Below are 18711 nucleotides of genomic sequence, written 5' to 3'. Positions count from 1 at the left end.
TTTTATCTGAATACACAGATTAGGCTTTAAAAACAGACATACATGTTGTTTTTGGCTTTAGGAGTTTGGCTAAGCTAGCTTTTCAACTGACACTATGTAGCAGCATTTTTGGTATGGTTAGCATGGCACATGTTGGAACATAAGGCATTTTACTGTACAGGTAAGGAATGTGCCATGTTGTTTTACTTATTCTCTCTTTCTCTCTCACTCACTCCCACACACACATCCTGTGTGTATTCAGAGACCTTCAGAAACATTCATTTTCATGAGTCAGCAAAAGCCCTACGCTTGATTCCAACAGAATATTTCCTTTACATACTTTTCTTCTCTTAATTTTTACAAAATTTGTATGGTAGGTGTAAAAGAAAATCATAGTAACTGTACCATATTATTAACCCCTAAATCAAACTTTTTTTGTCTTGTGTATCTTGATTTTTCTGTGTGCTTTATAGTGAAGCAGCCGACACGAGTCGTTGTTCATAAAACAGCTTTTGAAAGTTGAGAGCACACCCCTGGAGAACCGACTGTGCTTGCTTACGTTTGGTTCATGACTTAAAAATCGAGTACAGGTGATGAAATCTTGGCAGTGTTAACAAAAAAGTAGTGTGTATTGTGCTATTTTTTTTTTACTCTAGAAACTTAACCATTTGTAGAGAAAAAGGATACAGATTTTCACACATTGAAGTTTCATTCTGACATAAAATTAATGATAAATAATCATAGAAATCAAGCTTTATATTTTAGCGAACATAAATACTTTCAACAAACTCAGGTGGTGTATCAGGGAGACATTTTCTGGGTGTTTTTGTGTGTTTTCTGTCTTGCAAAAGAGTGTGTTCTAATGCATGGATGTTTCTCTGCAGGAGTTATTCCTGATGAGACTAAGGCTTTGTCTCTGTTGGCACCAGCTAATGCAGTGGCAGGTCTTCTGCCTGGTGGTGGACTCCTGCCTACTCCTAACCCACTTACCCAGGTATTAGTTCTGTTGAATTCTTAAAGAATGGAAATATATTTGTGCTTTTTGAGTGCTGTTGTGATTCTGGTTCGTATACTGTTATCACGTGGTCAGAGCATTGTAGAAGGCTGTAGTATTGTATTGTAATCATAAATATTAAAGTGGTAGTTTGCGTTTTAAGAACATTCTGAGAATTGTAAATATCTTGTATCGTTTTGTCACTGGCTCTCAAAATAGCCCGTAAATCAGGAGGCATAAGATTTCTGTTGCACATGTTGTTTAAAATAGTATGTTCATTTGAACTACAAAAGAAAATTAAGGTGAAGTTCAGACTTTTTTTTTTTCTTCATGCGCTGTTATCTTGCTCTTGGGCTTTAAATTAAGTAGGTGGCTTAAAATAAAGATGAATTCAAAGATCTGGGTAATTTGTAGATGCCTTTGATGTACAAAATTGTGTAATAACCATTTTTATAATAGTACAGTTGAACCTTGAACAACATGAGTTTGAACTGTTTGGTCCATTTATATAAGGATTTTTTTCTACTAATACATATTATAGTACTGCATGATCCAAGTATGTGGACCAGCAGATACGGAGGGCTCACTGTAAAGTTACAGGTGTATTTTCAACTGCATGAGGAGTCAGCACCCCTAGCCCCCATATTGTTCAAGGATCAACTGTATTAACAGTGTTTTAACTCAGTAAACAGTTACAGTGCAGGAAGTTTGGTAACTTATTTTTACTAAATAATAATGAAACTAGGAGAAATTTCAGCACAGTGCTTGTAGAGAAGGTCAGCGGCCTCCGAAGTTATAAGATTTTGCATGGTTTGTGTGCATTAAACTGACTAATCAGAATTATGTCAGGCAGGAGACAGAACCATACCGTAATTCGAAGGAGAAAAGTTTTAGTATAAGGAATTACTAATTAGTAACAGGAGACTACTAAGGGAACTCTAATGAGTACCAGAATCGCAGGTATAGGAAGCAACCTCTACTTCTAAGCTAAGGAAGAAAACACAAGAAAGAAACACATGTAGGTGAGGGGGTGCATCTTCCCCCTCAAGGCTAAGATTCAGACCTCCTTCAAAAAGTTAGATACAGTAGAAAGTTCTCTGGAGTACCACGGAACTTGCTAGGAAGCTGCCTAAGAGGATGGCACTGAAACTCACTGAGGTGAAGGCCACCAAGTGTCCCATGTAGCACTGCAATAAGAATCAGAAAGGAGACAGAAGAACTATAAAGAATCCCTTCCACAGTCAGTGCCCTTCCAGCTCCCCCTAAAGGTATTTCCAGCTCCCCCTAAAAGTAAAGCTTAACATCGTGCCAGCTGTCAAAGGAGAAATGCTTATAAGGGTGCTGCCTTCAGTATCACGCAGTAGGACAACAAACAATGGATTTGGAGCTAAGAAGCAGTAAATATTTATAAATGGCTCAAGAATGTGTGAAAATCTTTGCATTTTTTCTAAATTCTGATTTTAGAGATAAATGTGCTGTGATGAGTGAAAAATGAGGCCATAGCAGGGGTAGGCAAGCTATAGCTCTTGGGCCAGACCCCCGTTATCTGTTAATTTTTATTGGAACACAATTATGGCCACTTATTTATGTATTGTCTCTGACTGTTTTTGATCTACAATGGCATAGTTAAGTAGTTGCACCAGAGTCCGCACAGCCTACAGACTTAAACTAGTTATTATCTGGCCTTTAGAGGAAATAAAAGTTGACGCACTCCCCCAACCCCCACAGTATAAGAAACAGAAACAAGATTTTAAATAAATAAAATTTGAAATTTCACAGATTGGCGCTGTTCCATTGGCTGCTTTGGGAGCTCCTACTCTTGATCCTGCCCTTGCTGCACTTGGGCTTCCTGGAGCAAACTTGAACTCTCAGGTATGACTTAATACCCTTCAACTCTGAGCTCATTTTTGTAATTAAAAAAATTACTTCATTAAATGTTAGTTTGCATTTCAAGAGCAGGAGGTAACTGACTGTTACATATTGTAGTAATTTTTTCTTATGTAAACTTGTTAATGAGAGATTTAAAAAGTCACTGCATTATTGGCCCCTTGCCCATCAAAGAATTTCTCATTTGATAAAGTTCAAAGTAGACGAGTTTCACAGGAAGCCAACACCACATCAATATGTTATGAAGTCAAAATAAAGTCATGAAATGATAGGAATGTGTGTTCATAATATATTCTCTTGTCATCTACTCACTTGGAAATTTTTGTTTTCCCTCATTGCGATTTGGCTAAACTTTTTCCTGAAGTCCTTTATGGAATTCTTTTGATTATACTGACTAAGCACTTTGAGTTTTGTTTTACATGTTTCCTTAAAATGTTACTTTCCCTTAGAAAGTCTTAAAATAAGGAGGAGGTGATTATTCTGTAAAATCTGGACTGTTCAGCTTCATAATTTCATAATTAACCTGATAAAGCAGCTCTGGGTATCCAGTACTACAGTCACTAATGTCACCTGTTTACTTTTTTAATGTTGCAACTAGAAAACTTAATATGACATATTTGGCTGGCATTATATTTCTATAGGTCATTGTTGTGCTTGGGATATGTTAGTTTCTGTAGGTTTGCCAGATTGTTCTAGGACATTTCAACATACTAAAAAAATTAAAATAGTAATCATTTATTGTTCTGTGTGTTCTCATTGCTATTTTTTTGTTTTTCCAGTCTCTTGCAGCAGATCAGTTGCTGAAACTTATGAGTACTGTTGATCCCAAGTAAGGATTTTTTTCTTCTGTTTCCATTGGTGATAGAGATATAGTAATATCTAGAGAACAGGTATTTTATTTTTGATAGCTAAAAGAAAGTTTTCTCAAGGCATGCAATATGTAATCCTGTTTTCTAGAAACAAGGAGAAAAAATCCAGAGGTAAGCCCATCTATAAAGGGTTTTGTTTTGGAATAATTATTGGTCTTTGAAAATCATTGTAAATAGGTTAAACCAGGATGACAAGTAAAGAGCTAAGTGTTGTCTTTAGTTGATTCATTTAAAAAATTACACTGACTACTACTATACTCAGAAAGGGAGACACTATTTAACTATAGTAAAGCATGTGCATCCAACTAAAGGAAGTACAGAGGTGCTATGGGAACTTATTACAAGGAGGAGAACTTAGTTCAAAGATCAGAGAGGCTAAGCCCTAGGGCAAGGGTCCCCAACCCCCAGGCTGCGGCCCATACCGGTCCATAGCAGCCTGTTAGGAACCGGGCCGCACAGCAGGAGGTGAGTGGCAGGTGAGCGAGTAAAGCTTCATCTGCTGCTCCCCATCACTTGCATTACGCCTGGACCATCCCCCCTCCACCCCCCCACACACACACCCCTGTCCGTCCATGGAAAAATTGTGTTCCACAGAACTGGTCCCTGGGGCCAGGAAGGTTGGGGACCACTGCCCTAGGGGATGAATAAGAAGAAGACAGAAGTAAGGGAAACACTAGCCCAGAGTAAAGGAGTAACACATGTCATAATAATAGTCAACATCTTTTTAGGGGCTTTGAAAAGTTTTCTTCATGCTGTAACTTATATTTCCTACTTGATATATCACAAATTCATGAGATATTTTCATTGGTAATTTCTTAGTATATCAAATCTGAGCTTAATGCTTCTTCTTAACTTGGTGAAAGTCACTGTCAGTAAGTGGGAGAGCATGTGGGGGAGGCAGGACAGGCTCATTTGATTATAGTAGTTAGTGGCATTTTTTTCTTAAAAATTACCAGATAAAATCCAAGTGTCTACCACCCTGCTTATAAAAATATCACTAATACAGTTTTTAGGGGCTTCCCTGGTGGTGCAGTGGTTGAGAGTCTGCCTGCCAATGCAGGGGACACTGGTTCGTGCCCCAGTCTGGGAGGATCCCACATGCCGCGGAGCGGCTTGGCCCGTGAGCCATGGCCGCTGAGCCTGCGTGTCCGGAGCCTGTGCTCCGCAATGGGAGAGGCCACAACGGTGAGAGGCCCACCTACTGCAAAAAAAAACAAAACAAAACACTAATACAGTTTCTAAAAACTCCCTGTGTACTCATTCTTGTTTACATTTCCCACTCTACCCACAAATAACTACCAGCCTCAACTTGGTGTCTACAGTATTTTTTCACTTTTATAAACCCTTAAGGTGTATCTTTAGCCTTTCCATTCAGGAATTTCGTAAGTAATTTTGGTGTGCCATTGGTTTCTGCCTCAGTTTCTCCCCATCTGCAAGCTTAAAAGTAATTCTTCCCCAACAAAATTATGATGATTTAGAAAGTTTTTAAATCATATTAAGGAAGATTCTGTTAATCAAAAATCTTTAGCATCAGCATATTCCCATGTACTAACGTTTGTCAAAATGTGTATAGAAAGTTCATGGATGTTGAGCAAAATTAAATAGATTTTTTTTTCTTATTCCACATATCTCTGAGTCTTTTAAAATGCAGGTGCTATTGTAAATATCCAAAGCTTACTATATATATATTACATATAATTTTATCAAAATTGTGGAGTTCCCCCCCACTTTTTTTCAAGGAGTATCTTACTAAAATGAAGATAGGAACATGTGTTTATTTGAAATGCTGTTGTACATTTTTAAATATTTCAGATGCAATTCTTGGTTCTGTTCCAGGTTGAATCATGTAGCTGCTGGTCTTGTTTCACCAAGTCTGAAATCAGATACCTCTAGTAAAGAAATAGAGGAAGCCATGAAGAGAGTACGAGAAGCACAGTCCCTAATTTCTGCTGCTATAGAACCAGGTAAAATAGGTTTATGCAATTATGTTTGGAAATTAGTTGAATAATACTTCAGTCATTTTTTTAAATTTTATTTCCCATATTTTGATAAAAGATCATTTAGTGCAGTGATTCTCATTTGGGAGTGGGTGGGTGGTATGGGTAAGAGTTGTTACCCAGGCATATTTGGAAATATCTGGAGACACTTAGTTGTCATGCTGGTACCAGCTGCATCTGGTAGGCAGAGGGCCAGGGGTATACTAAACATCCTACAGTGTACAAGCACCTCCCACTCACTAAACAAAGAATTCCTCATTCGGAAACATTAGTGCCTAGGATTGATTACCTAATGCTTCGTGTGATATTTTGGTGGTTTTTAATTTATGTGGTTTTTTTTTTTTTTTTGGTGGTTTTTTAATCATTTATGTTTGCGTAAGTTGGGGTAGCCTAATTGATTTCAGTCTTTTATTTGACCAAGAAAACCTACTAAAGATCTTCTGTTTAAAGAAAAGCAAATGTATTATTCTTTGCAGATTGTCTTTTTGAGATGAAATGAATGGTTGTCCCATTGTTTTCCTGCATGTATTTTGATCTTTGGTCCTGATTTTTTTTTTTCCCATTACAAACAATGTTTTATTCATTTTTTCACTCTATTTCTTAATAAATGGGATGGTTTTTATTGTATATACTATTAGGCAAATAATTGTTAAGTATAATGGATAAATTAATACCAGATGCTTTATGTGTATTATCTCATTTAATCAACAAATTATTAAACAATTAGCCCAAGGTCACATGGCAAGCAGTAGGAACTTTTGATAGACAACTGGACCTGTACGACTCCAAAGCCAGAACACCATTTCTGTTTTCATTGAAAACTTATAACTGAAATGACTAAAATTGGTTTATGAATTTTTTTTTGCCCCAAGATTTTTGTTAATTTATTAATAATGACATTCACAATAAATTGAATCCTATTAATGAAATGATCTAAATGTAAAAGAGGAACTCAGTCTCACTTTGATAGTCCATATACGAAGAATGCAATGGCTGGATTTCTCTTTCATTATGTCCTAAGTTAAAGGAGTAAGTTAAGGAGTTTATGTGTTATTTTAAAACTAGGAAATGATGACAGATGTTTCTAGCTCTGCTCTCTGCACTTACACAGTTGAAAATGAGTGAGGAAGAAGAAGGACAGACAGATTAAAAAAGAGCTAGATTAGTAAAATCCAGTTCTGTCCCAGCAGTATAGTGAAAAGAGTTAATGAATGAGACACTTCTTAGGAAAGGAGCATAGAGCTAAGTGATGAATGAAAGAAGGAACATTTTGCTGGACCAACAATTTTAAATGTTTACATTTTTATTGTAAACGTATTTTTTAAACATGTTTTACACTTAAGTACTGGTTGGGGAGATGCTATTAATACATAAACATGTAAAGATTAGAGTTTTAATCTGGGTGAATGGTAGCTATATTTGGGGGAGTAGAACCTAGGAATGGAAAAAGGGACTCATGATTTAGAAATCTCTAAAGGGTAAAGAATGAGAAAGGTAATTATTTTCATAGATTGTGTTATGTATGACACTTGACAGCCTCCTAAGTCTGGCAAATGAAATAGTCAAAGGAACCTTTAGCTGCCTGAATTTAAGAATTTTGTATTAAAGCTGAAAATTAAGGTAATAAATTCTAAGAATAACTCCTGAATGGGAATAATCTTCCTGCTTGACGATGTCTAAAGCCAGATTCCTTTTCTTTTAAATCCAGATAAGAAGGAAGAAAAACGAAGGCACTCGAGATCAAGATCACGTTCTAGGAGGAGGAGGACTCCCTCATCTTCTAGGCACAGGTTATTAGATTGATTGCTTTTTGGTAGTAAGTTGTAGCTTAGACAAAGATAATTTCTCTGTGTGTCACATCTGCTTATCTCTTAACCTAATTAGCTCCTGGTTAAAGTGGTTTTGGTAACTACTGCTATTAGCAGAGTATGAGAATAAGTGGTCACACATATATAAATGGAGAAAAGACATGGATGATTGATACTTTAAAACCCCCAAAAATCCAGGCTTACAAGGAAGCCACTGGGATTTGAGCACTAAAATGAATTAGTACTATGGAAAGAACACTGGACTTGAAACTTTTAACTTGAATTCTAGTTCTGACTTTTCACCGGACTCCTGAGAGTTTGAACATGGAATGTCGTCATGCAGCCTGCAGATTACCATCTAAAGCTTGAATATTTGCAGATGACAACTTGTTACCTTTTATGAGATTGTTCTTTGTATTATTGGACAAACCACATGATAGTACCAATTATTCTTTATCCTACCTGGAGTAAGACTAGGCAATTTAAAAGGACCAGTGTATTTTCTTCTTCACATGACATTCCTGTATAAGTTTGTAAGGGTCTCTCTAGCCCAGTGGCTCTCAAACTTGCTGGTATTAAGACCTCTATACTTGTAGAAAATTTGAGTACTCCGATGAGCTTTTGTTTATGTGGGTTATATCTATCAGTGTTGGCCGTAATAAAATTTGAAACCATCATCTGAAATAACAGTAGTAAACCCATTTGTATTAACTTAGCTTTGAAACAAAACTTTTCCAGAAAAATTAAAAGAATTGCTTTGTTTTAAATCTTTGCAAACCTCTTTAACCTTTGGCTTACTAGAAGACATGTACAGGATTCTGCATTCAACTTATTGCAATATATTTTAGTTAATATTTGTAGAAAATCTTACACAAATATATAGTGAGAAGAGGGAAAAGTAATTTTATAGTCTTTTCAGGTAATTGGGAATAGTATTCTTTGATATAATACCAAAACTTAACAAGAGTACTTTCTTAAAAGGTAGTAGTAATATGGAATCTGAAACCGTAATAGTGAACCTTTTATATTTTGCTACTTTAAAATCTGTTGATCTTTCTTACACCTTGATGGATCTTTTTCCCAGGCATGCTTTTGTACAGTTATGCATTGGTGGTTTGGAAAATGATTGATTTATTACATTATGCAAGTTTTCAAATGTTGACATATTTTGTTACACAAGATCAAAAAATGACTTGGTAATATCGCCACACATCTCATCGGTAAACCCTTTTAAAGTGTTAGGAAGCTGTCAAGTTCACAATGGTGTGTTCAGGTTTTCCAAAATTTAATTTTCTCTTAAAAGCTCAAATTTTATTATTGGCAACAAATTTGTTTTCCTTGAAATGATAAACCTTACTCATTTTCCATGAAAGTGTTCCACCAAATACCCAAGTCTGAACAACCATGGTTTGTCACTTGTTCTTTCAGGTAAAGATGATGTTTCATGGCAAAAGCAATTAGGTGAGCTCACACTCAATCACACAGGTGTCTTCCTTGACACAGTCATTGAACTATAAAGTATCAGAAGTGATTTATGCATACTGCCCATTTTGTTGCACAGAATATTGCTGAAGGGACTAGATTTAATATTACTAGTCAATAATACTACTCTAATATTACTCAAGGGACTAGATTTAATAAATTTAATAGTTTTTACTGGCTTTATCAAAGACATCCTTAGTGAAAATGGCAGGGTTTCTTTTTTTTTCTTTCTTTCTTTTTACTGCAAGTGCATACTACAAATGCCAGTGAAGAATACCGTAGATAATAGGGAGGTTCAGTTGCCACTACCTTGATTTGTAATAAGGAGATGCCAGCACTTGTACACCACCATTGCTTTTGCACTATTAGTGCAAATGTCACAGTGGAAAAGGCAAAAAATATCTTGTTATTATTTTGGGGAAAAAAAAAAATTGATGGGCCCCATAACATTGTTCAGTCATTTTTTAGACTGTGTCTTAGTCCATTCGGCTGCTATAACAATACCATAGACTGGGTGGCTTATAAACAATAGAAATTTACTTCTCACAGTGTTGGAAGCTGGGAAGTTCAAGATCAAGGTGTCAGCAAATTTGGTGCCTGGTGAGGACCTGCTTCCTCATTTATAGTTTGCTGTCTCTTCACTGTGTCCTCACATAGGGGAATGGACCAAGGGGTCTTCTGAGACTTCTTTCATATGGGCATTAATCCTATTCATGAAAGCTGCACCTTCATAACGTAGTCACCTCCCAAAGGCCACTACCTCATAATGTCATAACATTGGGTATTCGGTTTTGCATAAGAATTTTGGGAGGACACAAACATTCAGTCTGTAGCAGAATATTACAGGGTAGTTTTGTCTGGTGTGTCTGTCACCCAGCCCATCTCATTCTTAAAGATGTCTTTCAAAAACCCAAATCTAGAACATGTCACAGCTCTATGAAACCTTTAGAAGCTCCTTATTGTCTTAATAAGTTGACACATAAAACCTTAAAATGGTGTTCAAGGATCTTTACTATTCATCTTGGTTTAATCTTTCTACACTTGTCAATTGCCACTCCAAAATAGCTAACCTCATTATTATATTTGTTATGGTGATCTGTGATTAGTGATCTTTGATGTTGTTACTATTGCAAAAAGATTACAGCTCACTGAAAGCTCAGGTGATGTTTAGCGATCTTTAGCCACATTTTTAATTAAATTACGTACACTGTTTTTTAGACATAATGCTATTGCACACTTCACAGACTACAGTATAGTATAAACATAACTTTTATATGCACTGGGAAACCAGAAATTCATTGTGACTCACTTTTTTGTGATACTCAGTTTATTGCAGTGATCTGGGAACAAACTCATAGTATCTCTGAGCTGTACCTGTACTTAGAATCCTAACCTTCCAGAACAGGTGCTCTCATAGCTTAGTTTAACACTTAAAAAGACTTAAAAAGGAGAACCTATATCTTTTTCCTTTGTACATAACAGGGACATGCTAAGGCTTTCAAATACTAATTTTAATTATGACCAATGGGAAATAACAGTGAAACATTTATTTCCCTGAACAAAGTGCTTTTGGACACTTGTAGTAATGCCTCATAACAGAAAGATAAAGATTATGAGTTGTTGTATTTTTAGCATCTTGGTATATAAAATGACCATTACGTTCAATAAGCTTTTTATGTATTTAGATACATAATACGATAATTTTTATTTTTCTAATTTTTAAAAGCTTATGTAAACTGTGTTGAAGTGGCTCTGCAGTGCAATGCTGTTGAAAAATAACTGTTTCAGCACCTTATAATAAATTGATTGATGTAATACCTCTGCTTATTAGATTTTTTAAACTATTTTATATATTTTTTTTAATTATTAAAAGTTAGATTTAAATAGCCATATGTGACTAGTGGCTACTGTATTGAACAACTCAGTTCTACCTTTACACAGACTTAGTTAAGTTTCAACTAATAATACAACAATTTTTTTTCTTTTGTAAGTGACTTTTTTTTTCCATGGAAAGTAAGAAAAAATATGGAACGCTTCACGAATTTGCGTGTCATCCTTGCGCAGGGGCCGTGCTACTCTTTATCGTTCCAATTTTAGTATATGTGCTGCCGAAGCGAGCACTATTTTATATTATTAATCACTTTGTTTAGAAGGAAACCTACAACAATGCACTTATGATTTTTTCCTGCAACTATATTTTTTTCTATATACATTAGAGGTAGGATAAATGTGTAACCATTTTGCTAAGATGATTGTTAACTTAAATTTTTGTTAAAGCCAGAATTCTCAAAATATGAATAATACTTAATTCTAATAGCATCAATTTTGGTTTTCCAGAATTTTAAAAAATTCTTAATAAGAAAGTGATGGTTCTGATATTTTATAGGGTCAGTATTTCACTCAAAATATATTAGTAGTACTGTTTACTAGTCAGACACTGTAGTTGTTGCTCAAGGGTACAGTGGTATAGACATATATACCCCTTGTCCTTATGGAGCTTAGAAAAAGGTAGGTAAGCATTACATGAAAATTTCCTAGGATATAGACATGTTATTGAGAGGGATTGCTTTAGTAGGTAGTTTCAAATATGGTCAAAAGTAAGAAATGAGCAAAACATAAAGTTATTGAATTTGATGAGACACTGCTACTGATGGGTTTTGAAACAGCTGCTCTAGAGAATGATGGCAATACTATGTTAGCACATTAGTAAGAGAAGAGGGAGTCAGTATATAATATATGTGTCTACAGTAAGGCACTGAGCTGGGCTTTATAATTTCAACTATTCTGTGATGGAGGTGCTGTTGTTTTTCTTTGCTGAAGTAATAGGCTCAAAGAGGTTAAATAATGAATGCTCTCAGTTAACTGGCTTATAAATGAGATTTGAACACATATCTTCTACATTACTAAAATGTCCGTCCTTTGGCACTTTGAAAAAGTAAAAGCAAAACGTTTAAATTGTATTTGAAGTTTTCCATGAAAAGAGGTTGAATGGTCCACTAGAAATTAAATGACCAAGTCTAAGCAAAGAACTGCAATTTATCTTCAATTATTCTTAAATAGAAAGGAATAAAATATAGGAAGGAGGATCAAAGAACATCAAAAGGTTAATTGCACTTAACCTTTTAGAGAAAGTATGGGGAGCAGGGTGGTATGCAGTAGGCACAGAGAGAAACATCTCTTACGTGGCAGGAAAGAGATGATGTAATGTTGAGGACACTTAAGAGTAGAAAAGGCAGTTTGTACTGAGTTGTATATATCTGTATCATGCTTGCATTACTTGGATTTCTCTTAAACTGCAAACCGAAGAAGTGGAATATATTTCAGAGAACAACAACTGGAAATCATAGAAGGCAACACACTATATGGTTTCCATTTTTAAAATGGGAATAATAGTGGTACATACTTTATTAGGTTTATTATGAGGGTAAATGACTTAGTATTTGTAAAGCATGTAGTGGGCATAAATAGGTATTCAATAAGTAGTAAATGGGTTTAACTTGCAATAGTGAGGAATCAAATAAGGTGTACTTGCAAAAATGCTATGTAATTGTGAAATGATGCAAATGAGTCAGATATTTTTTGTTTTTCTTCATTCTCTAGCAGTATTTTTAAGTTTAGAGTTGTAGTTTCAATGGGCAAAGTAGGATTGGTTTGACAGGTTGAGCAAAAGATTAAAAGGTGAGGAATTCCAGGGGTTAAAAGGTATTTACTAATTTCTAGGATATCAAAGATGTTGTTGTGTAGAGTAAATAAATAATGGCAGGAAATTACCCTCACTGATGGCTAGTCCACATGTCTGAATCTTTTGTCTGATGCTTATATGACATAGTCAGAAACAGCTAGTCTTTTTCCATTTACATACATGTGTTTGCTTCCTTTTACATTATAAGGCGGTCAAGAAGCAGATCAAGAAGGCGATCACATTCTAAGTCAAGGAGTAGACGACGATCCAAAAGTCCAAGACGGAGAAGATCTCATTCCAGAGAGAGGGGTAGAAGGTCAAGGAGCACATCAAAAAACAGGTACAGTAAAAAACTATTAACAAACACTGAGTGGGAAGACAAATTTTAGAGTTCCCAACACCCCCAAATATTGCTGCTTTAATGACAAAGAATAGGTTATGATAGGAGATAGGAAGAAACTGTTGGAGGAGACTGACATTGTTTTCTTGTGCTCCTTCATAAACTTGAGATTTCTACTTACAGCTGAAGGCCTAGATAAAATTTCTTTGTAGTAAAAATTCTTAGCTGTTTCTACTGCCTTTTTTCATTTCCTCTTTTCCATTCAACCATTACTAAGGATTTAGTGTTACCAGCCACATCTCTTGGTATGCCAAAGAGTTTATGGCAGACAATCATGCCTTCCTAATTCATCTTTATATACCTCATTGTGAACACCTTTGTAAATATGAATTCAGTATTGCTATATTCCAGAGACTGAACCATACTTAACAGTCTTATCCCATGGTTTGGGGACCAGTAGAGAATTAAAGTGAGGATTCATTAAAAAACAGACATCCCCACCTTAACATTGTATTTCAACTTAAACATGCATTCAATAATTTGTTTTTTCATATAGGGCCAAACTGTTTGAAATTAGGCCTAGTCTTGAATAATACATACCAAATCACTTTCTTTTCATTTAAACCACCTTTAAAAGTGTTGAGAACTCTGTTACTTGGAAATATCTTGATTTTTTCCCGCATTTTTAGTTGTCACACAATACAGTTTCACAACACTTAATTTTTAACAAATGTCCTTTATCTCTTTCTAAAATATTTGCCTTAATTTTCTAGAAGCAACCCTATATTTTATACTACTTTACCCATTTATATATTATGTAATTAAAATAGTAAGGATCACAGGGAGGGGGCAACAAAATTTATTCTTGGTAAGCATATAACTCAAGTGGGGACAGAGGTTCTGGGATAGCTTTACTGAGTGTTCAGCCTCTAACGAGGCTCTTACTCATGTTTTACAGTTAGTCATCTTTTAATTCAATCAGTCAAACAAACAAGCTTACTTAATGAAACATCTCTTATACAAAGCAATTAGGCATTCCTTCCCTCAAGGAACTTTCTTTATACTAGGAGAGAGATGAATGTAATTACAAAGGAAGGGCCATCGTTAGGGATGTCGGAAGAGATTTATTGAGAGGTGACTCTTGAGTATTGAATTCTGATAGATTTGACTGGACTCGGGGGGCATGGTTTCAGGTAGAGAATGTTTACAAAGTTAGCATGAATTCTTGAAATAGCAAGTATTTTGGTATAGAAGGACCAGGAAATGAGGTCAGGAAAGTTAAGGAGACAGATCACCATAGAAGGCTTTGTTGTTCACACTAAGGAGTTTGCGGCTGATCCAGGAGGCAATAGGAATGAATTGAAAAGTGATGAGCAGGGAATTAATATTTTCAAGTTTGTACTTCGAAAGATTCCTGATAGGGGGTATAGCATCAATTTGTGGAAAACATGACTGGGGCCCCTTAAGGGACTATTAAAGTAATCTAGGAATTCGATGATAAAGACTTGAATGAATAGAGAGGATAACTGATGGAGCAGGATGAGCAAAGATGGGAGGGAATGAAGCACAGGATATAGGGTGGGACTAGCCTAGAACAACCGAAGAGATACTTTAATCTCTAAAACTGTAGAACAGTTGAAAATAGGTGTGTGTTTATAAGGAGATAAGGGACATATATGTATTATAAATATGTATATATTTTACCTTTTGCCTAGAATCTTGGGGCGAAAAAATGCTGTGGGGAATAAAAGTAAACGTAGAAGAATCTGTAGAAAGATTTTAGAGTTGAGGCCTGGTTGTAGTACCACTCCATTTTGATGTTTTTTTTCTAAAAGCATTGAATAGCCCAGAATATATAGCAGCTGGGAGAAAGTTACAAGGTTGACTTCATCCGTGAAGAGGTTACATCGGGTGTGTGCTTTGAAAGAAGAACTTACAATAGTGATGGGGTTTTGGGCTGTCAGTAGAGGATTTAGAGCCAGGGTCCAGGGTCGGTTGGGAAACTGCTACTTACTTAGCTGAGAGAAAAACAGTGTTGAAGAGCCTAGAGAAAATTATTTAAACTATTACGTTTATCGCCAGACATACTAAGAAACTGGCCAACGTCCTTGTTTTCTTGCCACATACTCTGCTTTGCTCTTGGAGAGAAGTTTTATGTGGAATACCAGGAAAATAGGATTTTTAAAATTTGTTTACCACAAATACGCCGCTTGAGTTACTATTATTTTTAAGTTTGTAAGTTTGTATAATAACATTAAGTTTGTATAATAAAAGTTTGTAAGTTTGTATAATAACATTAAAGAATAACATTAGATTTCACTGTACTTCTGTTTTTATTTGTAGTTTGATAGAAATATATATTAGTTGAATCTTCCAATACATTCATAAATTGTTTTCATTTATTAGAGACAAAAAGAAAGAAGACAAAGAAAAGAAACGTTCCAAAACACCACCAAAAAGTTACAGCACAGCCAGACGTTCCAGAAGTGCAAGCAGGTAGGGTGGCATTATGAATTCTCGGCATTTTTTTAAGCGTTCATTTTTTTTTTTTTAACATCTTTATTGGAGTATAATTGCTTTACAATGGTGTGTTAGTTTCTGCTTTATAACAAAGTGAATCAGTTATACATATACATATGTCTCCATATCTCATCCCGCTTGCGTCTCCCTCCCTCCCACCCTCCCTACCCCACCCCTCTAGGTGGTCACAAAGCACCGAGTTGATCTCCCTGTCCCATGCAGCTGCTTCCCACTAGCTATCTATTTTACGTTTGGTGGTGTATATATGTCCGTGCCACTCTCTCACTTTGTCACAGCTTACCCTTCCCCCTCCTCACGTCCTCAAGTCCATTCTCTAGTAGGTCTGTGTCTTTATTCCTGTCTTACCCCTAGGTTCTTCATGACATTTTTTTTTTCTTAAATTCCATATATATGTATTACCATACGGTATTTGTCTTTCTCTTTCTGACTTAACTTCACTCTGTATGACAGACTCTAGGTCCATCCACCTCATTACAAATAGTTCAACTTCGTTTCTTTTCATGGCTGAGTAATATTCCATTGTATATATGTGCCACATCTTTATCCATTCATCCGATCATGGACACTTAAGTTGTTTCCATCTCCTGGCTATTGTAAATAGAGCAGCAATGAACATTTTGGTACATGACTCTTTTTTTTTTTTTTTTAACATCTTTATTGGGGTTTAATTGCTTTACAATCGTGTGTCAGTGTCTGCTTTATAACAAAGTGAATCAGTTATACATATGTTCCCATATCTCTTCCCTCTTGCGTCTCCCTCCCTCCCACCCTCCCATCCTACCCCTCCAGGCGGTCACAAAGCACCGAGCTGATATCCCTGTGCCATGCGGCTGCTTCCCACTAGCTATCTACCTTACCTTTGTTAGTGTATATATGTCCATGACACTCTCTCGCCCTGTCACAGCTCACCCTTCGCCCTCCCCATATCCTCAAGTCTGTTCTCCAGTAGGTCTGTGTCTTTATTCCTGTCTTACCCCTAGGTTCTTCATAACATTTTATTTTTCTTAAATTCCAGATATATGTGTTAGCATACGGTATTTGTCTTTTTCTTTCTGACTTACTTCACTCTGTATGACAGACTCTAGGTCTATCCACCTCATTACAAATAGCTCAATTTCGTTTCTTTTTATGGCTGAGTAATATTCCATAGTATATATGTGCCACATCTTCTTTATCCATTCATCCGATGATGGGCACTTAGGTTGTTTCCATCTCCGGGCTATTGTAAATAGAGCTGCAATGAACATTTTGGTACATGACTCTTTTTGAATTTTGGTTTTCTCAGGGTATATGCCCAGTAGTGGGATTGCTGGGTCATATGGTAGTTCTATTTGTAGTGTTCTAAGGAACCTCGATACTGTTCTCCATAGTGGCTGTACCAATTCACATTCCCACCAGCAGTGCAAGAGTGTTCCCTTTTCTCCACACCCTCTCCAGCATTTATTGTTTCTAGATTTTTTGATGATGGCCATTCTGACTGGTGTGAGATGATATCTCATTGTAGTTTTGATTTGCATTTCTCTAATGATTAGTGATGTTGAGCATTCTTTCATGTGTTTGTTGGCAATCTGTATATCTTCTTTGGATGTCTGTTTAGGTCTTCTGCCCATTTTTGGATTGGGTTGTTTGTTTTTTGGTTATTGAGCTGCATGAGCTGCTTATAAATTTTGGAGATTAATCCTTTGTCAGTTGCTTCATTTGCAAATATTTTCTCCCATTCTGAGGGTTGTCTTTTTGTCTTGTTTATGGTTTCCTTTGCTGTGCAAAAGCTTTGCAATTTCATTAGGTCCCATTTGTTTATTTTTGTTTTTATTTCCATTTCTCTAGGAGGTGGGTCAGAAAGGATCTTGCTGTGATTTATGTCATAGAGTGTTCTGCCTATGTTTTCCTCTAAGAGTTTGATAGTTTCTGGCCTTACATTTAGGTCTTTAATCCATTTTGAGCTTATTTTTGTGTATGGTGTTAGGGAGTGATCTAATCTCATACTTCTACATGTAGCTGTCCAGTTTTCCCAGCACCACTTATTGAAGAGGCTGTCCTTTCTCCACTGTACATTCCTGTTCCTTTATCAAAGATAAGGTGACCATATGTGTGTGGGTTTATCTCTGGGCTTTCTACCCTGTTCCATTGATCTATATTTCTGTTTATGTGCCCATACCATACTGCCTTGATTACTGTAGCTTTGTAGTATAGTCTGAAGTCAGGAAGCCTGATTCCTCCAGCTCCACTTTTTTGTGCTCAAGGTTGCTTTGGCTACTCGGGGTCTTTCGTGTTTCCATAAAAATTGTGAAATTTTTTGTTCTATTCTGTGAAAAATGCCAGTGGTAGTTTGATAGGGATTGCATTGAATCTGTAGATTGCTTTGAGTAGTAGAGCCATTTTCACAATGTTGATTCTTCCAATCCAAGAACATGGTATATATCTCTCCATCTATTTGTATCATCTTTAATTTCTTTCATCAGTGTCTTATAATTTTCTGCATACAGGTCTTTTGTTTCCTTAGGTAGGTGTATTCCTAGATATTTTATTCTTTTTGTTGCAATAGTAAATGGGAGTGTTTTCTTGATTTCACTTTCAGATTTTTCATCATTAGTGTATAGGAATGCCAGAGATTTCTGTGCATTACTTTTGTATCCTACTACTTTACCGAATTCATTGATTAGCTCTAGTAGTTTTCTGGTAGCATCTTTAGGATTCTCTATGTATAGTATCATGTCATCTACTAACAGTGACAGCTTTACTTCTTCTTTTCTAATTTGGATTCCTTTTATCTCCTTTTCTTCTCTGATTACTGTGGCTAAAACTTCCAAAACTATGTTGAAGAAGAGTGCTGAGAGTGGGCAACCTTGTATTGTTCCAGATCTCAGTAGAAATGGTTTCAGTTTTTCACCATTGAGGATGATGTTGACTGTGGGTTTGTCATATATGGCCTTTATTATGTTGAGGAAAGTTCCCTCTATACCTACTTCCTGGAGGGTCTTTATCATAAATGGGTGTTGAATTTTGTTGAAAGCTTTCATCTGCATCTGTTGAGATGACCATGTGGTTTTTGTCTTTCAATTTGTTAATATGGTGTATCACATTGATTGGTTTGTTTATGTTGAAGAATCCTTGCATTCCTGGAATTAACCC

The 18711-nt window shown here is 36.0% G+C and overlaps 1 protein-coding gene and 1 non-coding gene across 10 annotated transcripts in view; one reads left to right on the top strand and one right to left on the bottom strand.

Moving 5' to 3' along the window:
- The window catches only part of SRSF11 (serine and arginine rich splicing factor 11), a 55999-nt gene that overhangs the window by 22695 nt on the left and 14593 nt on the right, over window positions 1-18711 (top strand). For all 9 annotated transcript variants that reach the window (XM_022581105.3, XM_089921093.1, XM_022581104.3 and 6 more), the window contains 7 exons: window positions 864-973; window positions 2753-2845; window positions 3640-3689; window positions 5566-5693; window positions 7435-7516; window positions 12907-13038; window positions 15445-15534. In XM_022581105.3, the coding sequence (XP_022436813.2) occupies window positions 864-973; window positions 2753-2845; window positions 3640-3689; window positions 5566-5693; window positions 7435-7516; window positions 12907-13038; window positions 15445-15534 (685 nt within the window). The remainder of the gene's footprint in view (window positions 1-863; window positions 974-2752; window positions 2846-3639; window positions 3690-5565; window positions 5694-7434; window positions 7517-12906; window positions 13039-15444; window positions 15535-18711) is intronic.
- Window positions 11036-11137, bottom strand: LOC115801888 (U6 spliceosomal RNA). Its single transcript, XR_004022246.1, has one exon. It is a non-coding gene; the product is annotated as a U6 spliceosomal RNA (small nuclear RNA).

This window comes from Delphinapterus leucas, chromosome 1 (assembly GCF_059928025.1).
Source record: "Delphinapterus leucas isolate spDelLeu-1000000601 "Yukka" chromosome 1, BTC_Dleu_Yukka2, whole genome shotgun sequence".
Classification (NCBI taxonomy): domain Eukaryota; kingdom Metazoa; phylum Chordata; class Mammalia; order Artiodactyla; family Monodontidae; genus Delphinapterus; species Delphinapterus leucas.
The sequence above is the reverse complement of the archived record's forward strand: the minus strand, read 5'-3'. Positions and strand labels throughout refer to the sequence as shown.